The 24744-nt window shown below is 40.0% G+C and overlaps 1 protein-coding gene across 4 annotated transcripts; it reads right to left on the bottom strand.

The window, feature by feature from the left end:
• Positions 1–863: 863 nt before the first annotated feature.
• LOC109893050 (sideroflexin-5) lies at positions 864–24387 on the bottom strand. Of its 4 annotated transcripts, none has more exons than XM_020486050.2 (14): positions 24139–24380; positions 12256–12324; positions 10716–10793; positions 10496–10522; positions 8799–8853; positions 8678–8703; positions 8389–8442; positions 8194–8250; positions 7642–7707; positions 7241–7331; positions 6284–6399; positions 4126–4211; positions 3709–3826; positions 864–3508 (listed from the first exon to the last, which is right to left on the bottom strand). In XM_020486050.2, the coding sequence occupies exons 1-14, from the start codon at positions 24193–24195 to the stop codon at positions 3431–3433; spliced, it is 978 nt and encodes a 325-aa protein (XP_020341639.1). In that variant the 5' UTR covers positions 24196–24380; the 3' UTR covers positions 864–3430. The 4 variants fall into 4 exon arrangements, with proteins under 4 accessions (XP_020341639.1, XP_031682880.1, XP_020341638.1 ...); XM_020486049.2 differs by having other exon boundaries at positions 2884–3508; positions 8173–8250; positions 24139–24387; XM_031827020.1 differs by lacking the exon at positions 10496–10522.
• Positions 24388–24744: the final 357 nt, after the last annotated feature.

Genomic DNA, 24744 nt, shown 5'->3' with positions numbered 1-24744 from the left:
AGTGGCCTCTAGCGGTTGATTTAGATAGTATTTTTCTTGTATACAGATTGACTGCAAATAGTGCCTTGCAAAATTCTGACATGATTTTATCTTCGATGAAATGTAATGAATCATATCATGATCGCCAAACTTTTTCCAATATTTTACAGCACCTGATAAATGAATGAATTATGCGGAAGCTGACCCTCATTGTCACGCAAAGGTAAATGGCTCACTGTCACACATACATGCAATTTGACAGAAGACAAATAAAAGTTTATATATTTTAGAATATTACTAAACATTTATATATGCAATTGAATCATAGATAACATTTAGTACATTTTGAGTAGCAGAAAATACATAGAATAGAATCCTTAATTGAAACAATAAAGTGGTCACCCTACCTCTGATTTGGTTAAAAGCTGAGTGATGATGCGTCTTGAAAAATATCACCACTTTCAAATTCATAGACAAAGCTATTGATGCAAAGACTGACCATCCATGATATACCAATTATAGTTTTAACCATGTTGAGGCTACACAGTATTTACATTGTTTACAAACATTGGAGTAAAATAATCTTATATTTTGGGTTCTGATGGGGTACATTTGAACTAAACTAATGAGGCATTTATAAGTTATATTCTTCAAGAATTAATGGATATATATAATTAAGTCCAAAAATGAATTTAGCAACTAAGGATTCTAGTTTTAAATATGTAGAGGTAATGGATAACACATTGGTTAGTACAATATGTTCTGATAATAATACACACAAAAACATTGTACTGTGCACCAGTTATATAACTTCTTCAATCAGTCAATACTGTATTGTACCCTTTCTCATGCAATTATCATCGGGAAAGGAATGTACAAAAATATACAACGTAGAATAGAAAATTTTATTTTTAGCAACCATGGTCCACAAACCGACTTCCTCTATAGAATGTCCTAGAATGGCCCTAGTCAAGAAACAGACCTAGGCTGCATCCCGATTCTCCACCCTTCTCCCCAAGTGTGCACTTGCACATTCCCCATAATAGTGGTGGAATCTTACACCAATCCAGTGCTTTTAAATCCATGATGGTGCACACCTAGGGAGGAGGGTGGAGAACTGCGATTCAATCATAGCCTGTGGTACGGGGTGTAGAGGCTAGGGGCCGTTTCTGGACAGGGGCCTCTTTGTAATCTTTACGTCAGACTCAAGTAGCCTACAGAATAGCCTAGCCTGCTCTTTCACATTATACAGTGCTTTCATAAAGTATTCACACCCCTAGACTATTTCCACATGTTGTTATGTTAAAGCCTGAATTTTAAATGGATTCAATTGAGATTATGTTTACAGACAATATATTTTGCCATGAACACAGAATTAAATAGAACAGTAGAATGGAGATGATTACAGGATGGCCATCTTTTGATATACAGTGACTTCATAAAGTATTCACACCCCTTGACTTTTTCCACATTTTGTGTCACTGGTCTACACACACTATTAACGTCAATGTGGAATGTTTTTAGAGTTTTTTACAAATGAATTATAAATGAAAATCTGAAATGTCTTGAGTCAATAAGTATTCAACCCCTTTGTTATGGCAAGCCTAAATAAGTTCAGGAGAAAATATTTGCTAAACAAGTTACATAATAAAGTTGCATTGGCTCACTCTGTGTGCAAGAATAGTGTTGAACATGATTTTGAGTGACTACCTCCTCTCTGTACCCCACACATACAGATAATTGTAAGGTTCCTCAGCCGAGCAGTGAATTTCAAATACAGATTCAAACACCAGGGAGGTTTTCCAATGCCTCAAAATAAGGGCACCTATTGGTAGATGGGTACAACAACAAAAAAGCAAACATTGAATATCCCTTTGAGCAGAGTTTAATGGCTGTGATAGGAGAAATGGAGGATGGATCAACAACCTTTTAGCAGGACAATAACCTAAAACACAAGGCCAAATATACACTGGAGTTGCTTACCAAGACAACATTGAATGTTCCTGAGTGGCCTACTTCCAGTTTTGACTTAATTAGGCTTGAAAATCTATGGCTAGACTTAAATGGATGTTTAGCAATGATCAACAACCAACTTGACAGAGCTTGAAGAATTTTTAAAATAATGTATAAATATTGTACAATCCAGGTGTGCAAAGCTCGTAGAGACTTACAGCTGTAATCACTGCCATAGGTGATTCTAACATGTGATTGACTCAGGGGTGTGAATACGTATGTAAATTGTATATTTCTGTATTGTGTGTAGATGGGTGAGAGAAAACAAATCTATCCAAACCATTTTGAATTCAGGCTGTAACAAAACAATGTGGAATAAGTCAAGGGGTATGTAACAGTCTGTCAGGATCTATCACTCAACACTGATTAATGTGATTGTAAAACTATTTTAGATTGTATCTTTTACTTAAACTTTTTTTTTTGCTGTCCCGTCCACCTGGCCATGCTGCTGTTCCAGTTTCAACTGACCTGAGCCCTAGGACCATGCCCCAGGACTACCTGACATGATGACTCCTTGCTGTCCCCAGTCTACCTGGCCATGCTGCTGCTCCAGTTTCAACTTCCACCTGACTGTGCTGCTGCTCTAGTTTCAACTGTTCTGCCTTATTATTATTCGACCATGCTGGTCATTTATGAACATTGAACATCTTGACCATGTTCTGTTATAATCTCCACCCGGCACAGCCAGAAGAGGACTGGCCACCCCACATAGCCTGGTTCCTCTCTAGGTTTCTTCCTAGGTATTGGCCTTTCTAGGGAGTTTTTCCTAGCCACCGTGCTTCTCCACCTGCATTGCTTGCTGTTTGGGGTTTTAGGCTGGGTTTCTGTACAGCACTTTGAGATATCAGCTGATGTACGAAGGGCTATATAAATAAATTTGATTTGATTTGATTTGATTTTTTAAACTTCAGGTCAACAATAAAAACATCTCATAAAAATTTTAACAATTGGGTTGATCAGCATGACCAATTGCGAAATAGCTGGTATGGTATGGGCATTACATAATAAAGTTCCATCATAACATATTACAACATATTACATATGACAACAATATTGTTCCATTAACCTCCCTCAATCCTTACTGATTTGCATAATTTTCACATTCCATGGAATGTGTTGTATTAAAACCATTGATTAAGACAGTACATTATCTATGCTACACTATTTTAATGCAGCAAAAAGCGCCTGGAGCTGTTACCATGCTATGAGAGACAGAGATCCAGGGTGAAGTTTCCCCTAGGCTCAGATCTGGGATAAGCTTCTCCTCCCCAATCCATTAGTGGGAAAATACAAAGCTGAGCCAAGATCAGCGTCTAGGGGCAACTTCACCCTACACCAGAGAGAGACCTGGAGTGTCCGTTACAGCCAGTCAAAAAGGAGGCTAATTTGCACTTCTGTTCAGTGCCCTGTCCTCTACTCTCTCCTCGGGGGCCAGTCATCACAGTCCCTTGTTGTAGGTCACCACCTTGCAATCGGTTGCCATTGCGATCTCCGGCTCAAGCTGAGACACCTCTATCTGTTGAAGTTGAACCAGTGAAACATGTAAACACACAATACGGCCTACCAACCGTCTGCAACACCTAATAGCCTGTCACAGTACCTCTAAATCCAGAACCTTTATCGTTTGTTCTTAATTACAAGAGAGACAAGTGAAGTGTGTGTGAAGTTAATTCCTCCCAGCTGGCCAGCCTCCAGGGATGGCAGCAGCAGTGGTACCTGAGAGATCTGTGGGAATAGGCTGATGGCCAGGGGCAGGGAGAGGCTGAAGGTAGCCAGACACACCAGGCTGTGGATGGGCAGCAACAGCCTCCGATTCATTTGCAGCAATGGAAGTCTAACAGACAAGAAGGGAAGCACACATTTGATATTGGCATTTGTATTGAGTACAATCTCAACACTAATACAACATTTCTTACACATGATTACAAAATGATTACACCTCCACCCTTCCAAAAAAATGAAATGCCACAGAATGTTAATATGTTGAAAACATTGTCCTATCCAGGACCCTATTTTTCAGGCTTTAGGTATTGGGATGACCATAACTCAACTGACACTATTCTGATATTAATGCAGGGACTAGACAAGGCAGTACACTAAATATTTCTGACCCATCTAGAAAGCCTGACTTACTTTTCTAGGTAGGACATAATTATGGGAGGAAGGACAAAGATTGGCATCGGGAGGACCACTCTGGTAAAGGCTGTCTCCATAATTGCCTGGGGGGAAAGAACAATATTGTACACATGCTTCAATTCAAAATATTGCAATATGTTGGATTAAATTCCCCCTCCCATGAGGTTTAAAGGATGCAGCATATGGACATATGAGGAAAAACACATAAATATGTTTATGTTTACTAATAATAAATTATAAAATAAACCTGTTCTTACTTTATTGAACCTCATATGAAGAATCATACTGACTTCAGTCACAGACAGACTATTCAGAAACTGATTCTCCACACATTAAAAATACACATTTTGCATCGAATATAAAATATCGACAGTTTGCAGACAAAATATTTTGCCAGGAACAGAGAACTAAATAGAACACTAAATAGAACACTAGAATGATTACAGGATGGCCATCTTGGTCAGGGTATCTTTCCTTCTAAATACTGATTGAATATGCTAAAACAATGAATTTGATATACAGTGCTTTCAGAAAGTATTCAGGCACCTTGACTTTTCCACATTTTGTTCCATAAAATTGTCTGGCCTATACACAATACCCCATAATGTCAAAGTGGAATTATGTTTTCAGAATTTTTTATAAATGATTTACAAATAAAAAGCTGAAATGTTAAGTTCATAAGTAAATATTTGCTTAACAAGTCACATAAGTTGCATGGATTCACTCTGTGTGCAATAATTGTGTTTAACATGATTTTAAATGAGTACCTCATCTGCCCACTGAAGATAGGACATACTGTCACCACTGATAAATCCACTATAATTGAGAATTTCAATAAGCATTTTTCTACGGCTGGCCATGCTTTCCACCTGGCTACTCCTACCCCGGTCAACAGCACTGCACCCCCCACAGCAACTCGCCCAAGCCTTCCCCATTTCTCCTTCTCTCAAATCCAGTCAGCTGATGTTCTGAAAGAGCTGCAAAATCTGGACCCCTACAAATCAGCCGGGCTAGACAATCTGGACCCCTTCTTTCTAAAATTATCTGCCGAGAGCCTGTTCAACCTCTCTTTCGTGTCGTCTGAGATTCCCAAAGATTGGAAAGCAGCTGCGGTCATCCCCCTCTTCAAAGGGGGGGACATTCTTGACCCAAACTACTACAGACCTATATCTATCCTACCCTGCCTTTCTAAGGTCTTCGAAAGCCAAGTCAACAAAAAGATTACCGACCATTTCGAATCTCACCATACCTTCTCTGCTATGCAATCTGCTTTCAGAGCTGGTCATGGGTGCACCTCAGCCACGCTCAAGGTCCTAAACGATATCTTAACCGCCATCGATAAGAAACATTACTGTGCAGCCGTATTCATTGGTCTGGCCAAGGCTTTCGACTCTGTCAATCACCACATCCTCATCGTCAGACTCGACAGCCTTGGTTTCTCAAATGATTGCCTCGCCTGGTTCACCAACTACTTCTCTGATAGAGTTCAATGTGTCAAATCGGAGGGTCTTCTGTCCGGACCTCTGGCAGGCTCTATGGGGGTGCCACAGGGTTCAATTCTTGGACCGACTCTCTTCTCTGTATACATCAATGAGGTCGCTCTTGCTGCTGGTGAGTCTCTGATCCACCTCTACGCAGACGACACCATTCTGTATACTTCTGGCCCTTCTTTGTTAACAACCCTCCAGGCAAGCTTCAATACCATTACAACTCTCCTTCCGTGGCCTCCAATTGCTCTTAAATACAAGTAAAACTAAATGCATGCTCTTCAAACGATCGCTGCCTGCACCTGCCCGCCTGTCCAACATCACTACTCTGGACGGCTCTGACTTAGAATACGTAGACAACTACAAATACTTAGGTGTCTGGTTAGACTGTAAACTCTCCTTATACTTGAATGAGTAGGTGTGTCAAAACTTTTGACTGATGCTGTATATTAGCGGACCGATTTAGCCATTTTTTTTCTGGCTTTAACACAACAAAATGTGGAATGAGTCAAGAGGTATGCATACTTTCTGAAGGCACTGTATCTGCACAGTATGTTTGATAGCTAGCGAGTGGAATGACTCCATTCATTTTCTCTCTGTGGCCAGGAAGGAAACAGTATTTTTATAAAGGCTTGTGTGAGAGGTCTCACTGATGACCAGCCACTCACATGTTTGGCAGCAATCTTTGAGGAGCCCAATATGTTCCCATTTTCGTCCAGCACGTCGACGCCCTCCGACAGCTCATTGTGCCTCATGAGGCCCACGTTGCAAATGTTGGCACTGGCTGAGTAAGCAGAGAATACTGGTTGTGACAGTGGCAATGCCTGACATTCAGCTGAGATTGAGACCTACCCATTTGAAGTAATCACTGATCTGACACTACTAGACAACTAGAATAGTCAGATAGGTGCAGTGAAATGTTGATTTTTTTACAGGGTCAGCCATAGTAGTACGGCGCCCCTGGTGTAAATTAGGGTAAAGTGCCTTGCTCACAGGCGCATCAGATTTTTCACCTTGTCAGCTCCAGTTTTTGAACCACCGACTTTTTGGTTACTGGCCCGACGCTCTAACCGCTAGGCTACCTGCCGCCGACTACTTTAGGGATGGCAGGAAGGAAGGATGCATTTTAAGAGTATTCCAACAGGGCCAATGTATCTATTTCATCTTGATTTGTTTTGAGTATTCCACTTCAGCATGTGAGGTCTATAGCCCTTAGTAAGCACATAGGTTTCACATTTACAACTGGAGAGAGCTTATAGTACAACCTTGAAAATATTGAACAGAGTAGGAGGGTAACTATTAGCTACACAATGCTAACCATACAAAGCTTATAGAGAAGAAACCGGCAGCAAAGCTCTGCCTCCTCTGACACCAAATGTTTTGCAGCTCTTGTTAAAGGTGATTTATCCCTGTGATTGATGCATTTATAGCAAAGCTCTATTAACAAAAAGGAGAAGACCTACATACAGGACAGAGAATGAACCCAAAAGTAAACGCAGTGCAGCCTATTCATTTGCACCTGTAGCTCATATTACTTTGTGACAAACTGATTTTAAATCAAGTCTAGATGTTCACATTAATACTATATTAATGCGTTTTTATTCAAATGATTTACGAATACTTACCCACAGCTGGGAAAGGGATGAGTCTCTGTATTATCATTCGGGTCGCTGGACTCAACCTGTTGGCTTTCTGAATCAGTACATTCAGTCCTACCTAAACAACACAGCACAAAGTTTAGGATACACTCTAAAACCACAGGAGGCTGCTGAGGGGAGGGTGGCTCATAATAATGGCTGGAATGGAATGGTATCAAACACATGGAAACCATGTATTTGATGTGTTCCATACTATTACATTCATTCCGTTTCAGCCATCACTATGAGCCTGTCCTCCCCAATTAAGGTGCTATTGGCCGCCTGTGCTCTAAACCCATTTAACACGTTACATTAGGCAGAAATAGGCCGGACAGAATCGCTGAAACTGAATATTCATTCCCATACATGTATAATAATCATCAACTGACCGCAAGAGAGACAGCACTGGTCACAGCTCCGAAGTAACCTTGAAGAAACGTGGATGTCGGTGTAGGCTAATATGAACAACAACACGAATGACTTAGTATCTCACAGCCTCTTACGTAAGGCTAACATTGGCTAAAATCACTCTCTTGAATACCAAAACCTTGAATGGAAAATGTACACTTTGACATCAGTCACATGTTCAAAACACTTTCTATACTGTACATCTGGGTGGTGTTAATTAGAGCAAACCATAGCTAAACGTGTTGCAACGGAAAACAAAAATGTGTGTCTCTTATTGCACAAGTCCAGGTAGTCCCTCGCTGTTTCAGTCCATTTTCTTCTATTTGGTGCCTAATGGACATGAGCCATGGCTAAAATGAAGGAAGTCTACAGTGCCAGATGCAGGAGATGCAGTGCTAGTTGCTATGGAGCAGCACAGTATGTGGACCAAAAACACTTACACAGAATTGTAATTCAATAGCTTTTCTGAGAATCAAGCCGTAAATAATATAAATGATCCTCTCATACACTACCTTGGTAGCATCATACACTACCTTAGTAGCATTGCGGTTTGAGTAGTTGACACAGGCATTGTGACTCTGGTTAAGCCACTGAAAGGAGAAGACAAAAAATGTTCTGTGAAATTCAATTACATCTCTTTACCTCACTGGGAAGGAGAGCGTATCCAATGTGGATATTAACAACATGGGACCGTTATTGCTGAAAAGGTTGCTTGTAAATGTCTTTACCTGCCAGAAAATGGTGGATACCACAGTCTGATTTGGAAGAAGAAGGCCCACAACCTAGATTAGGCCAGACAGGGAGACAATAGTGCAACTGCTCTAGTTTTGCAAGGTCTCCAGAATAACTGCTTCCCTCGAAACCAAAAAGTCAGTACAACCAACAGTGTATTATTAAACAAGTGACCATACCAGATGTTACACGTATTTACATACAGTAATCATCTTCAGGAAAAAGTTGTAATATTGTATCCATAGATACATATGAAATACAGTAATAATTTCATATAAGACTTACAATTGGTGTTCCAAATGGGACATAACCTGTTTAGACGCAAAAAATATATAAAATCAGTGTAAAAATTACCATTAACAAAATAAAAATCACTCTGGTGAAAATCTTCACTTGGAAGTCATACCTGACATTCGAAAAGGCATGAAAATCTTCTCTCCTGTGTCAGGATGAATGATGGCCTGCATTCAGATATGAGAAAGAGTGTGACATCATCATCAATCTTCCAAGAGGAGAGGGAAAATGTATGTATGGCAATACATACAGTTGAAGTTGGAAATTTACATGCACTTAGGCTGGAGTTATTAAAACTTTTTTTTTAACCACTCCACAAATTTCTTATTAACAAACTATAGTTTTGGCAAGTCGGTTAGGACATCTACTTTGTGCATGACACAAGTCATTTTTCCAACAATTGTTTACAGACAGATTATTTCACTTATAATTCATTGTATTACAATTCCAGCGTGTCAGAAGTTTAGATACACTAAGTTGACTGTGCCTTTAAACAGCTTGGAAAATTACAGAAAATGATGTCATGGTTTTAGAAGGTTCTGATAAATGATGTCAATTAGCCTGAGTCAATTGGAGGTGTACCTGTGGATGTAATTCAAGGCCTACCTTCAAACTCAGTGCCTCTTTGCTTGACATCATGGGAAAATCAAAAGAAATCAGCCAAGACCTCAGAAAAAAATGGTAGACGTCCACAAGTCTGGTTCATCCTTGGGATCAATTTCCAAACGCCTGAAGGTACCACATTCATCTGTACAAACAATAGTACGCAAGTATAAGCACCATGGGACCACGCCGCCGTCATACCACTCAGGAAGGAGACGCGTTCATTCTCCTAGAGATGAATGTACTTTGGTGCAGAATGTGAAAATCAATCCCAGAACAACATCAAAGGACCTTGTGAAGATTCTGGAGGAAACAGGTACAAAAATATCTATATGAGGGACAAAGATCGTACTTTTTTGAGAAATGTCCTCTGGTCTGATGAAACAAAAATAGAACTGTTTGGCCATAATGACCATCGTTATGTTTGGAGGAAAAAGGGGGAAGCTTGCAAGCCGAAGAACACCATCCCAAACGTGAAGCACAGTGGTGGCAGCATCATGTTGTGGGGGTGCTTTGCTGCAGGAGGGACTGGTGCACTTCACAAAATAGATGGCAACATGAGGGAGGAAAATTATGTGGATATACTGAAGCAACATCTCAAGACATCAGTCAGGAAGTTAAAGCTTGGTCACAAATGGGTCTTCCAAATGGACAATGACCCCAAGCACACTTCCAAAGTTGTGGCAAAATGGCTTAAGGACAAAAAAGTCAAGGTATTGGAGTGGCCATCACAAAGCCCTGACCTCAATCCAATAGAAAATGTGTGGGCAGAACTGAAAAAGTGTGTACGAGCAAGGAGGCCTTACAAACCTGACTCAGTTACACCAGCTCTGTCAAGAGGAATACTACTAAGAGGAAGGCTACCCGAAATGTTTGACCCAAGTTAAACAATTTAAAGGCAATGCTACCAAATACTAATTGAGTGTATGTAAACTTCTGACTCACTGGGAATGTGATGAAATAAATAAAAGCTGAAAAAAATAATTCTCTCTACTATTATTCTGGCATTTCACATTCTTAAAATAAAGTGGTGATCCTAACTGACCTAAGACAGGGAATTTTTACTAGGGTTAAATGTCAGGATTTGTGAAAAACTGAGTTTAAATGTATTTGGCTAAGGTGTAAGTAAACCTCCAACTTCAACTGTACATGGGGTCAAAATGGGGTCAGACTGCTTTATACAAACAGACGTGTGCCACAACTTACCTGCGTGACCTTTTGGGCTTCCCATAGCTAAATAGTTTTAAAAAACAGCTACGTCAGTTCAGCGCAGTGAAGGAAAATGTTGGGCAGCTGAATGTATGGAGTGTGTTACAGCTACACATTGAAAGTGTCATAAACATTATGCTTAAAATAAAATTACATTTTGGAAAAGTATATATTCTGTAACACTGACAAAGGAATTTCTGAAAAACAAAAAGTTAACCTGTAGATCAGAAACTCCCGGTGGTAGTTTTCCGTGTTTAAATTCATCCAGGAGCTTAATGCATTCTGTCAATCGTCTCTGGAGAGATAAGAGTCATTTGAGTCAACAAGATTTATTTATTTTACCTTTATTTAACCAGGTAGGCAAGTTGAGAACAAGTTCTCATTTACAATTGCGACCTGGCCAAGATAAAGCAAAGCAGTTCGACAGATACAACGACACAGAGTTACACATGGAGTAAAACAAACATACAGTCAATAATACAGTATAAACAAGTCTATATACAATGTGAGCAAATGAGGTGAGAAGGGAGGTAAAGGCAAAAAAGGCCATGGTGGCAAAGTAAATACAATATAGCAAGTAAAACACTGGAATGGTAGTTTTGCAATGGAAGAATGTGCAAAGTAGAAATAAAAATAATGGGGTGCAAAGGAGCAAAATAAATAAATAAATAAAAATGAAATACAGTTGGGAAAGAGGTAGTTGTTTGGGCTAAATTATAGGTGGGCTATGTGCAGTAATCTGTGAGCTGCTCTGACAGTTGGTGCTTAAAGCTAGTGAGGGAGATAAGTGTTTCCAGTTTCAGAGATTTTTGTAGTTCGTTCCAGTCATTGGCAGCAGAGAACTGGAAGGAGAGGCGGCCAAAGAAAGAATTGGTTTTGGGGGTGACTAGAGAGATCTACCTGCTGGAGCGTGTGCTACAGGTGGGAGATGCTATGGTGACCAGCGAGCTGAGATAAGGGGGGACTTTACCTAGCAGGGTCTTGTAGATGACATGGAGCCAGTGGGTTTGGCGACGAGTATGAAGCGAGGGCCAGCCAACGAGAGCGTACAGGTCGCAATGGTGGGTAGTATATGGGGCTTTGGTGATAAAACGGATTGCACTGTGATAGACTGCATCCAATTTGTTGAGTAGGGTATTGGAGGCTATTTTGTAAATGACATCGCCAAAGTCGAGGATTGGTAGGATGGTCAGTTTTACAAGGGTATGTTTGGCAGCATGAGTGAAGGATGCTTTGTTGCGAAATAGGAAGCCAATTCTAGATTTAACTTTGGATTGGAGATGTTTGATATGGGTCTGGAAGGAGAGTTTACAGTCTAACCAGACACCTAAGTATTTGTAGTTGTCCACGTATTCTAAGTCAGAGCCGTCCAGAGTAGTGATGTTGGACAAAAGGTGCAGGTAGCGATCGGTAATTAATAATAGGTAGGTTTTGAGTTAATGTGTTATCTCATAGAAGGAAATCGGGCATCTTTAGCCCAGTGGGCCTGTCCCAAAATTATTTTGAGCAGAATTAACAATGGGCTAACAATGGGGCCTTTGAGGGAAAAATGGGCTGGTGTATGAGAAATTTGTGGGCCAATTTCTGTTCCTAGTCCGACCCTGTGTTATCTGATTTGATTCCAGATCTAAAGTATTGGATGGTATTCTCCTGTTGCCACCGTTCCCAAGTCTCATATATAAATCCGGTCTCTTACAAAAAACAATTGCTGAAGTGGTAAAACAGTACGTGGATTGATGTTTTCAACTGTACCTTACCTCAGACACAAAGAGTGTGCTGGGGTCAATGATCTCTACAAAGTGTTTCAGCCGGCCAAGAAATGAACTCTGGAAAAGACAAAGCAAGTAGTTAATTATTGATGAGCTAATGCAATACCAAATCTTAACACCCCATCTCTCTGTAAATAGGTAGCACACTTGTATGTGAGGGGGACTGAATGAGGGGGAAATCAGGGGAAAGAGGGAGAGAACATCTTCAATGGCTATGTACGTTATCAGTGGTGCACAGAGTGGGTGGGACCTCGCAGGACAAAATTCAAACCACCCAATTCATTCCTTTATTGTATACCATTAACGATAGTAACTAAATTGCTTGTGCACATCTTCAATAATCCAGTCCCACTCTAAACAAAAGATAACTTTTAAGGCTCAATGAAGCCTTCATAAACCCTTCATAAGGCAAATATGGATGCCACAGAAATCCTCCATAAGCAAATCACATGTTATGTGAAGGGTGACAAAAAGGTTATGCAACATTTTCCAAAGCAGTAGACTTAAGGACAATTTCTATCAACCTTTACGTAGTATTATATTACTTACAAATGCTTTGTGAAGCTATGTAGGGCTTATGAATACTTTATGAATGCCTTAATACATTTTAGTCGTACAGTCAGATGATCTTTAATAACGTGTTGTTTGTGGGTACCCAAATTCAACATTTAAATAATGAATCAACGTCTCAATTTCAAATGATGTGGATTGAAGAAAAGTGGTTAAACTGCTAACTGTTGTTTAGAGTTAAATTTCTTGAAAATATTTGAGGGATACAAAGTAAGACAGAACAGATGTGTGGGTTGCCTCTTAAGACACAGTGCACTTGAGCATGTTTTCGTCACCTCTCTATCGCAGAGTCCTTCTTACTTGTTTACATTCGTGCCTAGTGTCTCTTGGTATCTTTCCAATGTATAACTCTTATTCAGTGGTGTAAAGTACTGAAGTAAAAATACTTTAAAATACTACTTAATTTGTTTTTTTGGGGTATCTGTACTTTACTTTTTATATTTGACAACTTTTACTTCACTACGTTCCTAAAGAAAATAAATGTACATTTTACTCTATACATTTTCCCTGACACCCAAAAGTACTCGTTACATTTGAATGGCTAGCAGGACAGGAATATTGTCAAATTCATGCACTTATCAAGAGAACATCCATGGTCATCCCTATTACCTCTAATCTGGCGGACTCAATGAACACAAATGCTTAGTTTTTTGGCAAATTATGTTGGAGTGTGAACCTGGCTATTCGTAAATAAATTAAAACAAGAAAATGGTGCAGTCTGGTTTGCTTAATATACGGAATTAAATATGATTTATACTCACTCTCAATACCTAAGTATATTTTAGCTATTACATTTACTTTTGATACTTAAGTATATTTAAAACCAAATACCTTCAGACTTTTACTCAAGTAGTATTTTACTGGGTGACTTTCACTTTTACTTGAGTAATTCTCAATTAAGGCATCTTTACTTTTACTCAAGTATGACAGTTTGGATACTTTTTTCACCACTGCTCTTATTTTATATTTATTTTTAGAATGAGACATACACTACCGTTCAAAAGTTTGGGGTCACTTAGAAATGTCCTTGTTTTTGAAAGAAAAGCACATTTTATGTCCATTAAAATAACATCAAATTGATCAGAAATACAGTGTAGACATTGTTAATGTTGTAAATGACTATTGTAGTTGGAAATGGCAGATTTTTTATGGAATATCTACATAGGTGTACAGAGGACCATTATCAGCAACCATTTCTCCTGTGTTCCAAAGGCACGTTGTGTTAGCTAATCCAAGTTTATCATTTTAAAAGGCTAATTGATCATTAGAAAACCCTTTGGCAATTATGTTAGCACATCTGAAAACTGTTGTTCTGATTAAAGAAGCAATAAAACGGGCCTTCTTTCGACTAGTTGAGTATCTGGAGCATCAGCATTTGTGTGTTCGATTACAGGCTCAAAACGGCCAGAAACAAAGAACTTTCTTCTGAAACTTGTCAGTCTATTCTTGTTCTGAGAAATGAAGACTATTCCAAATTGTCAAGAAACTGAAGATCAGGTACCGGCAGAGTTCCTCTGTCCAGTGTGTGTTCTTTTTCCCCATCTTAATCTTTTATTTTTATTGGCCAGTCTGAGATATGTCTTTTTCTTTGCAACTCTGCCTAGAAGGCCATCATCCCGGAGTCGACTCTTCACTGTGGATGTTGAGACTGGTGTTTGCGGGTACTATTTAATGAAGCTGCCAGTTGAGGACTTGTGAGGCGTCTGTTTCTCAAACCATGCCACTTTCTATTCTGGTTAAAGCCAGTTTGCTCTGTTCTGTGAAGGGAGTAGTATACAGCGTTGTACGAGATCTTCAGTTTCTTGGCAATTTCTCACATGGAATAGCCTTCATATATTAAATACACACACATAGAGTGGCAAGAAAAAGTATGTGAACCCTTTGGAATTATTTTGACAGTTTTGTAGGGATTGATACATTTTCCGTAAGGTAAAATCAAGTCTGAAATTTCCAAGTGTAAATTACTAACTTCAGAAGCCTCTTTCATCCTCAAATACACTACAAGTTATCCATCAACAGGGTGATCAAATTAAGATGCCACCTCTGTACACATGGGCTGTGAAGACATTTACAGTGCCTTGCGAAAGTATTCGGCCCCCTTGAACTTTGCGACCTTTTGCCACATTTCAGGCTTCAAACAGAAAGATATAAAACTGTATTTTTTTGTGAAGAATCAACAACAAGTGGGACACAATCATGAAGTGGAACGACATTTATTGGATATTTCAAACTTTTTTAACAAATCAAAAACTGAATAATTGGGCATGCAAAATTATTCAGCCCCCTTAAGTTAATACTTTGTAGCACCACCTTTTGCTGCGATTACAGCTGTAAGTCGCTTGGGGTATGTCTCTATCAGTTTTGCACATCGAGAGACTGACATTTTTCCCATTCCTCCTTGCAAAACAGCTCGAGCTCAGTGAGGTTGGATGGAGAGCATTTGTGAACAGCAGTTTTCAGTTCTTTCCACAGATTCTCGATTGGATTCAGGTCTGGACTTTGACTTGGCCATTCTAACACCTGGATATGTTTATTTTTGAACCATTCCATTGTAGATTTTGCTTTATGTTTTGGATGATTGTCTTGTTGGAAGACAAATCTCCGTCCCAGTCTCAGGTCTTTTGCAGACTCCATCAGGTTTTCTTCCAGAATGGTCCTGTATTTGGCTCCATCCATCTTCCCATCAATATTAACCATCTTCCCTGTCCCTGCTGAAGAAAAGCAGGCCCAAACCATGATGCTGCCACCACCATGTTTGACAGTGGGGATGTTGTGTTCAGGGTGATGAGCTGTGTTGCTTTTACGCCAAACATAACATTTTGCATTATTGCCAAAAAGTTCCATTTTGGTTTCATCTGACCAGAGCACCTTCTTCCACATGTTTGGTGTGTCTCCCAGGTGGCTTGTGGCAAACTTTAAATGACACTTTTTATGGATATCTTTAAGAAATGGCTTTCTTCTTGCCACTCTTCCATAAAGGCCAGATTTGTGCAATATACGACTGATTGTTGTCCTATGGACAGAGTCTCCCACCTCAGCTGTAGATCTCTGCAGTTCATCCAGAGTGATCATGGGCCTCTTGGCTGCATCTCTGATCAGTCATCTCCTTGTATGAGCTGAAAGTTTAGAGGGACGGCCAGGTCTTGGTAGATTTGCAGTGGTCTGATACTCCTTCCATTTCAATATTATCGCTTGCACAGTGCTCCTTGGGATGTTTAAAGCTTGGGAAATCTTTTTGTATCCAAATCCGGCATTAAACTTCTTCACAACAGTATCTCGGACCTGCCTGGTGTGTTCCTTGTTCTTCATGATGCTCTCTGCGCTTTTAACGGACCTCTGAGACTATCACAGTGCAGGTGCATTTATACGGAGACTTGATTACACACAGGTGGATTGTATTTATCATCATTAGTCATTTAGGTCAACATTGGATCATTCAGAGATCCTCACTGAACTTCTGGAGAGAGTTTGCTGCACTGAAAGTAAAAGGGGCTGAATAATTTTGCACGCCCAATTTTTCTGTTTTTGATTTGTTAAAAAAGTTTGAAATATCCAATAAATGTCCTTCCATTTCATGATTGTGTCCCACTTGTTGTTGATTCTTCACAAAAAAATACAGTTTTATATCTTTATGTTTGAAGCCTGAAATGTGGCAAAAGGTCGCAAAGTTCAAGGGGGCCGAATACTTTCGCAAGGCACTGTATATATGGGCTGTGAGGACACCGAATAACAAAAGGATACACAGATACACAGATTATGCAGAAGTCCAGGTAATTCCACATACTTTTTCTTTCTTACTTTAAAAAAAATCCTTGTCTAACTGTTCTCAACTTGAATGTATTTGTACGTTTATGTGGGCCCCAGGAAGAGTAGCTGCTGCATGTGCAGTAGCTAATGGGGATCCTAATGAACTAAACTAGTGAAACATGGTGGTGAAACATTTCATTTTTCCCTTCCCCTTACTAGATGGGCCCGGCCGTACATTGTGAGCCAACAGTTTGAAAAGGCCTGATGGCAGTGCTTGCCAAGATTCAATTTGGCAAACCAGATGGACTGAAACATGGCAGCTTCAATCAGATGCCTTCAAGCCATGCATTACTTATGAAAGGCAGGAGACAAAAGGCAAGACAGGAGAGTTCGTCCCTCCATATTCATTATCTTTCCTACATTCCTGTTTTAATTGAAAACAGACTCCTCTACCTCTAATGCCATGTAATTGTGAAGAATGCAGTAGCTACCGTTCTGTAAGTCTGTGTATCCTTTGGTTATTCAGTGTCCTCACAGCCCATATATAAATGTCTTCACAGCTCATGTGAACAGAGGTGGCATCTTAATTTGATCACCCTGTTGCTGGATAACTTGTGGTGTATTTGAGGATGAAAAAGGCTTCTGAAGTTAGTAATTTACACTTTGAAATTTCAGACTTGATTTTACCTTACAAAAATGTATCAACCCCTACAAAACTGTCCATTAATTATAACCCACAAAATAATTCAAATTTCCTGTTGATGCAGGATTGTTTTTCTGCTGCAGCAAACTGGCTCAAATTAAGTTCCTGCATCTGCAGCGCTGCTGTAGCTCTAGTTTTGTCTGGGAGAAGAGCACAGGCTCCATGTGAGAAGACTGTTTTAATTATGCATGTGCTTCAGTTCTCCAGAGAATACACAACACACAGCTAGCAGAGATGTATCACGGGCAGCAGCAAAAGGAGTCAGTGAGATTCAAGACCTGGCCTAATTTTAACTGGTGTGATGCAACGAACTGAAAATGTTACTGCATATGCCTTTTTTTTACCGTAAGCCAACCTGTGCTGAAGATTTTTGGGCCACAAAATATGGACGGATGCTCTATTCGTGAAACAATGAAACCTTCCATCACACATTGATAAATGCAGCGTTTGACATCATATGACTGGAGGCTTATAATGATAAAAATCTAAATTGCATTTTAGCATAGGTATAATACAGGAAGGCACAATTTTGTCCAATATTTACACATGTTTTGGGGAAGGGGGGATTGTGTGTGTGTGTGTGTGTGTGTGTGTGTGTGTGTGTGTGTGTGTGTGTGTGTGTGTGTGTGTGTGTGTGTGTGTGTGTGTGTGTGTCATAGTGCTGAGTGATTGGTGTTTTTTGAGGTCGATTCGGTGTCGGTTGGTTTTTGATCTCGCTACTCCCGTGATGGTAGTGACTGCCCATTACTGCTTATCACTTATTAACTCCAGTTTAATTTATTCACATTACTTTAAAATATTTAAATTGTGTATATTACATTTGTTTTATTTGATGACTTTATTATTTAATTCCAAGTCATCATCTCTATAGAGCTGCTAGCTATGCTGTCTGACAAAAATCACTATTTTAGTAGTTCTTCAATGTAAATAAGGCATACTTTTATGACTGCTGAATACCATCTATTAATCACATAGATAATGTATTTTCAGGTAAAGATACTTCATGAAGCAAATACTCTCTACCCACTTATTATACCTCTGTGTCTATCCCTCTCGATCACGCATTCTGTCTTTTTTACATAGCAGGCGTAAAAGAAACACAGAACGGACAAGTAGACACGCTTCTCTAAAGAAGCTTTCCATTGACCTCTGAAAAAAACAAATTGACATTTTAGTTAATAGCACTAGTGTTGCACGCGTGTGTGTGTGTGTGTGTGTGTGTGTGTGTGTGTGTGTGTGTGTGTGTGTGTGTGTGTGTGTGTGTTATGCAGGGTTGGGTAGGTTACATTCTAAATGTAATCTTCTACAGTTATTAATTACCTGTCCAAAACTGTAATCTGTAATAACTTGTAATCTGATTACTTTCAGGTACTTTTAGATCACTTTCCCCTTATGAGGCTCAGGTTAGTATCTGGCACAGCCACAAAGTCATACTATTTGATACTATTTGATTTTAAATCTAACCTTAACCACACTGTTAACCCTAATGCCTAACTATAACCTTAAATTAATACCAAAAATACTTTTACAATATAGCTTATTTTGACTTTGCAGTTGGCCCAACTAACAGAAATCGCTCAGTTCTGCCTTTATCATGGAGGACTGATTGGGCTCATTGCTTTGAGTTGAAAAATAAATGCTGCTCTCTGAATGGCATGCTTGAACACCGAAAAAGTGCTATTTGCACATGAAAAACAAAATGGTAATTTTCCATTAAGAAAATAAAAGCCCCACTCCTGGTCTTCTTAAAATTAAAAGTGTTTCCATAGCCTGGGATCCGGACTATGCAGCTGTTGCAACAGCGTATTTTTCACTGGCTGTCCACCGGAGGCATATTCATTACTCTACTTCTGATGCAAAACATTTCTTAAACAGAAGCAAACGGAATGAAACGAGGAGGGACCTACCTGAATTTGTTCAATAGAAACTCTTGTTTTGCTCTTCTTGCTTCCGTGCGATTCTTAAACGGTTTCTCTAATAAATATACCCCTGGTCGCAAAAACAATGATTGATGGGCAGCTTAAAAACTTCTTCAATTCAACCAATTGGGTTAAAATACACATACATTTGTGAACAGCAATCCACAACAACCACTATCCGTAAGGCGCATATAAATGAGAGCAGCAGTGTGATTCACATCAATGTGCTATGTAGTCTAGATATCAATAATAAGAGATATCAGTATCGTCCGTCCGTCCGTCCGTTGGTTACGTACCACGGCTGTAGTCCTTATCTCCAAACGTTTATTCAAGTAGGATTATCTTTGAATGCCGACAGCGGTCGCACCATTGGAATACAAAGCTTTTGGACTGTAGCCTACAAAAGCCTAATCCTTGTCTTTTCCCACGATCCATCAAACACATTTGGTGCGTCGTCATAGTGGTCTCTTTGTGGTCAGACTCGCTCAGGCAGAACAAACTTAAAACATGTGCTTTTTTTTAAATGCTGATTGGAATGTCATTGAGAAAACAGAAAGGTGTCCCCAAAATAATTCTGAATTTAAAAGTTATCCTCGAAGTAATAATCTAGTTTTTCAAAAATATCTGTAATCTGATTACAATATTTTAGCTGGTAATGAATTGCAGTTAGTTTTCTTTGTAATCCGTTACACCCTAACCCTGGTGCTGAGGTGCGGAGAGTCAGTGCAAGTGGTCATTCTAGTGGCTTGTAGATGGAAACTGTCTCTGAGCATGTTGGCATCAGACCTCATGAGCCGATACAGTCTGCCCAATGGTAAGGGAGTGAATAGCTCATGGCTGGGGGTGTGTGGGTCCTTGATGCTGCAGGCCTTTCTCAGGCACCATTTCGAGTAGATGTCCTGGATGGGTGGGAGCACAGTCCCAGTGATGTACACAGATGTCTTCACCACCCACTGGAGGGCCATGTGGTTGTGGATGGAGCAATTCCCGTATCAGGCCGTGATGCAACTGGTCAGAACCTTCTATATTTTGAAGAGGTAGTATTTGGAGAGGACTGGGTGGCATTCCGATTTTCTTCAGCTGGATGTAGAGACGCAGTTGCACCCTCTTGACAAGGGTGGTGGTGTTGTTGGTCCATGTCAAGTCCTCGTGAGGTGGACGCCAAGGAACTTAAAACTGCTGACTCTCTCTACTGCAGTCCCGTTGATGTGGATCGGGGCATGTTACCTCCTCTGCTTCCTGAAGTCAACAATCAACTTCTTGGTTTTGCTGAAGTTGAGGGAGAGGTTGTTGTCCTGGCACCACAATGCCAGTTCACATACCTTCCCCTATAAGCTGACTCATCGTTGTTGGTTATCAGGCCTACAACCATGGTGTCGTCAGCAAACTTGATGGAGTTGTCATTCAAAACCACTCAGTTGTGGGTGAACAAAGGGTACAGCATGGAGATAACAATAGTGTTGAATGCTGAACTGTAGTCAATAAATAGCATTCTCACATACAGTGCATTCGGAAAGTATTCAGACTAGGGATGCACAATATATCGGGTGAGCATATCGGAATCGGCAGATATTAGTGGTACGCGCAATGTGCTAAAGTCCAACCTCAAAATATAAAATCAGTCAATTGAAATAAATTCATAAGGGCCTAATCTATGGATTTCACATGACTGGGCAGGGGCACAGCCATGAGTGGTCCAGGGAAGGGCATAGTCTGTCTAAAGGTAGACAGACCATTAATCTGGCACACATTGCAACAGGATGACCCAGATTCTTAGGAGTTGAACTATCTGATGTTTGCCTGGCTTTCCAAACTCCTTGCTCAAGCCGAACACTACGCAACGCCCATGGAGGATAGTTTCTTCTTTGCAATGAGTCTGGATAGTCCCAATAGATAGAACGTCGAGGTCCCGCCGCCTATGGTGAAAACAACCTGTGGTTACCCCATTGGCTACGTGTAGCCTAATTGGAAACCGGGTCCCCACATTTCCCATGCAGAATAGCCTGAAGCCACAGGGCTCTTCTTGCAGGCTCTATTTCCCTAATGTGGGAGCATTGCGAACCATAGGTCGGGATTTTTGACCTGGTTACATTGAACAAGACAGCAGCTTTTCGGTATGTTTTGTTATTTCTGTGTAACAAAAAATCTACAGAGAAGTTGGCTCTTTTACAATGCAGGTCAATGGGAAAGCATGTTTGCTTTCTCCAATTAGGGGGGGAGTAGTCAAGGGGAATTCCTTCTTATGACCTGAATGCCTCCCTGACGATATCTAGAATGCCAACACATTCTAACCGTTCTGATTGGTCCCAGCAATCGGTGGGTTGGGCCAGAGCCAGAACACAAATGGGTAAAGCGCCATTTAAAAATGTCATTAGCTTTGCTAATCTGATTGGTTACAGATTATTCCATCACTGATGACTTTGTTTTGTACAACACCCCTCACCTCAAACATAGCGCAGCAGAATAATTTAGTTTGGGTCATTAGTAGAGGCATATTTAAATGGTTGGAAGTAGGGATGCACGATATATCGGTGAACATATCGGAATCGGAAGATATTAGCTAAAAATGCCAACATCGGTATCAATGTCTAGTTTAACGCCGATGTGGAAAACTGATGTCAAAGCTGACGTGTATACATATATAACGTGGGTACATGAAGTAATGACGCCAAGCCTGCAATGTCTGCTATTTGGATCGAGCAGTCAACAAGTCGAGCAGTCATTTGAAAGAGTAACAAAATTTCAGCGAGACAACTCAAAGGCGAAATCCATTAAAGCCAAGATAATGGAATTCATTGCCCTTGACAAATAACCGTTCTCTGTCGTGGGTGATGTTGGCTTTCGCCGACTGGTTGAGCATCGGTACACACTACCAAGTGTTCTATTTTTCAGATGTTGCCCTACCAGAGTTACACAGTAATAGCATCACTGCTATTAGCTTCACGACATACATACTATGGAACGCCGTTTAGTTCTTTGCGTGTCAAAAAAGATACAGTAGCACTGGCAGAGCTGTACAAAAAAAGTCTGCAAACAAGCAAACACCGGCCACGAACGATGTGTTTAATACAGCGTTGGTAATAAAGTATAATTTGTTCGACCGCAACTTCTGAGGTAGCTAGCTTTAGCAACTTAACCCTGTTGCCCAAAGCTAACGTTATAAGCAGCCGGCTAGCTTCATCTGGCTAATGAGGCGTGGCCGGACCATGTTATGTGTTGTGAAGCTAGCCACAAAAAGGATTAGGCACAATAGTGGAATTTGCGGTTTTCCGTCAAAATAAAAGTACATCATTGACAGTGATGCAAATGAATAAAAATAGTATAATTATGCCATACTTTTATTTTGAAGGCTAACTGCAAAGTCCACTGTTGTGGATAATCCTTATTGTGGCTAGCTTCACATAGATGAGTCTGACCATTAATCAAATAAAAACTGAATTATAAATTTGAGTTATTTTAGACGATGACACCTAACTATATAGTTAGCTAGCTAACTATAGCTACTGAAACAGATTGTCGTTTTGCTATGTTTTTGAGGAAGAACATTGTTTGCGTCCATGAGCTAGCTAGCTTTTTTTATGACCAGCACTGTAGGTGCGCGAGAAATCATAGCATAGGTATCGATGAATCGTTGTGACATATGAAATACAAGTGATAGTTACTACACATTGATTACACTACGTAAAAAAATGTAGGAATGAGTTAAATTATTATGTGACGTGCAGTCATATTCAGGTCCTGATTGGTCAACAAGCTTATTTGACACGTCAAATAGTGTTAAATAGTATATTTTTTGACACGCAAAGGCCCAAACGCCGTTCCATAGAAATCCTGGTTGAGAATGAAACAACTGAACAACTGATCAACAAAACAGCACAGCAAGTAAGTGAGAAAAAAAAATGATTTGATGATGTTTTACTGGTAATGGGGACATACGTAAATGCCAACAAAATATGTTTTTGGTCATTGTGGTGTGTGTAACCTTTATTTAACTAGGCAAGTTGGTTACGAACAAAAAGCCAATTCCGGACGACGCTGGGCCAATTGTGTGCCGCTCTATGGGAATCACGGCCGGATGTGATACAGCTTGGATTCGAACCAGGGACTGTAGTGACGCCTCTTGTGTGTTAACTATTTAAACTGTATTAGAATGCTTAAAAAGCCACTAAAATGTTAAATATCAATTAGCTTTATCGGTATCGGGTTTTTTTTGGCAAGGAAAATAAGTATTGGCCAAAAATGTCATATCGGTGCATCACTAGTTGGAAGGAACACATTTTTTTAAAACAAAGTGATGAGGCCTACATAAATTCTTGTCACTTTTTTATCCCTCATGAAGGTTTCAGATTATGCCGAGAGATAAAAAGGCGCAAAGAGATAAAAATAATCCGGATGTCACATAAAAAGTAATAATAAAGCTATTCAATTATATTTAGGTTGTTCTATATGCCTATTCAGTGCAGTCTACTCAAGTGTAATAAAGAACCTGGAAAAAATCTAGAACATTTTGCCAATTTTTCTTTAAGTAAGACTAATGATTTACAGAACAGTAACGCAAAAAGTTTGGATCCATTATTAGGACCATAGGATGTTCGCAAAAGTATTTTAGCCTCAGCATGTAGCTACAGTGGGGCGGCCAAACCCGCTATCATCTCCGAAACACATCCCCACCCCTCGTTTTCGCTACTTGTTAATTTCAAGAAAGTAGGATACTTTCTTGCATTTGCACAGAACATAAACAGGATTGCACTACAAAGATTTTACAAACATGTATCGAGCGGACATCAGAGGCAATTTTTGTACAAAGTCACAAGCAGCGAGCATAATGATGTGATCGCAGGCAGAGGTCGGATCTATAGTGTTTTTTGTGCACTCGTAGAGATACCAAACAATGGGATTAATGATACAAAAAAGTCAAAAAATATGCTTTACCTGATCATATCGAGGTTTTCCAAGCTGGAATGTAGGACAGGCTGCAGATTCCGCCATGAGAACGGATAAGTATTTGTTTATAAATAAAGTCAGTCATGAAACGGGATTTTTAAGTAGTGAACTAGCTATACTCCGTGAAACTAGAGAAGCAATTAATCGCAATGTTATTTGGGAGGTGTAGTTTCTGTCATCTCCAGTTACACAGCGAAAGTTATACAAGATGACTACACATCCCAAATAATTGATCAGTTGAAAATAGGTTGCATAACTGTTTTTGTGTTTATGGCAGAGAGGAAGAGGCGAAGCGAGAGGTTTTACTTCGCCCAAAATCTGTCCATGAAAATAAGGGACACACTCTTTCCACTGCATTTCGCCTGGTGTGCAAGGACTGCACGGCGTGCGTCCACGTTGCGTCCACGTTCAACCAAGAACCCTCGATGTGTAACGTAAACTCGTACATCGCCTTGGTCCGTACAATTGCCCTTATTTTAGCTCCCCAAAAACGTAATACCTCCAGATCAACTGTAATGTCAATACCATTGTAAAGCACAATTTCTCCCCTTTCCAACAGAATCAATTACATGACCTAAACGCTGCCCGTTTCTG

Source organism: Oncorhynchus kisutch, linkage group LG6 (genome assembly GCF_002021735.2).
Source record: "Oncorhynchus kisutch isolate 150728-3 linkage group LG6, Okis_V2, whole genome shotgun sequence".
Classification (NCBI taxonomy): Eukaryota; Metazoa; Chordata; class Actinopteri; order Salmoniformes; family Salmonidae; genus Oncorhynchus; species Oncorhynchus kisutch.
The sequence above is the reverse complement of the archived record's forward strand: the minus strand, read 5'-3'. Positions and strand labels throughout refer to the sequence as shown.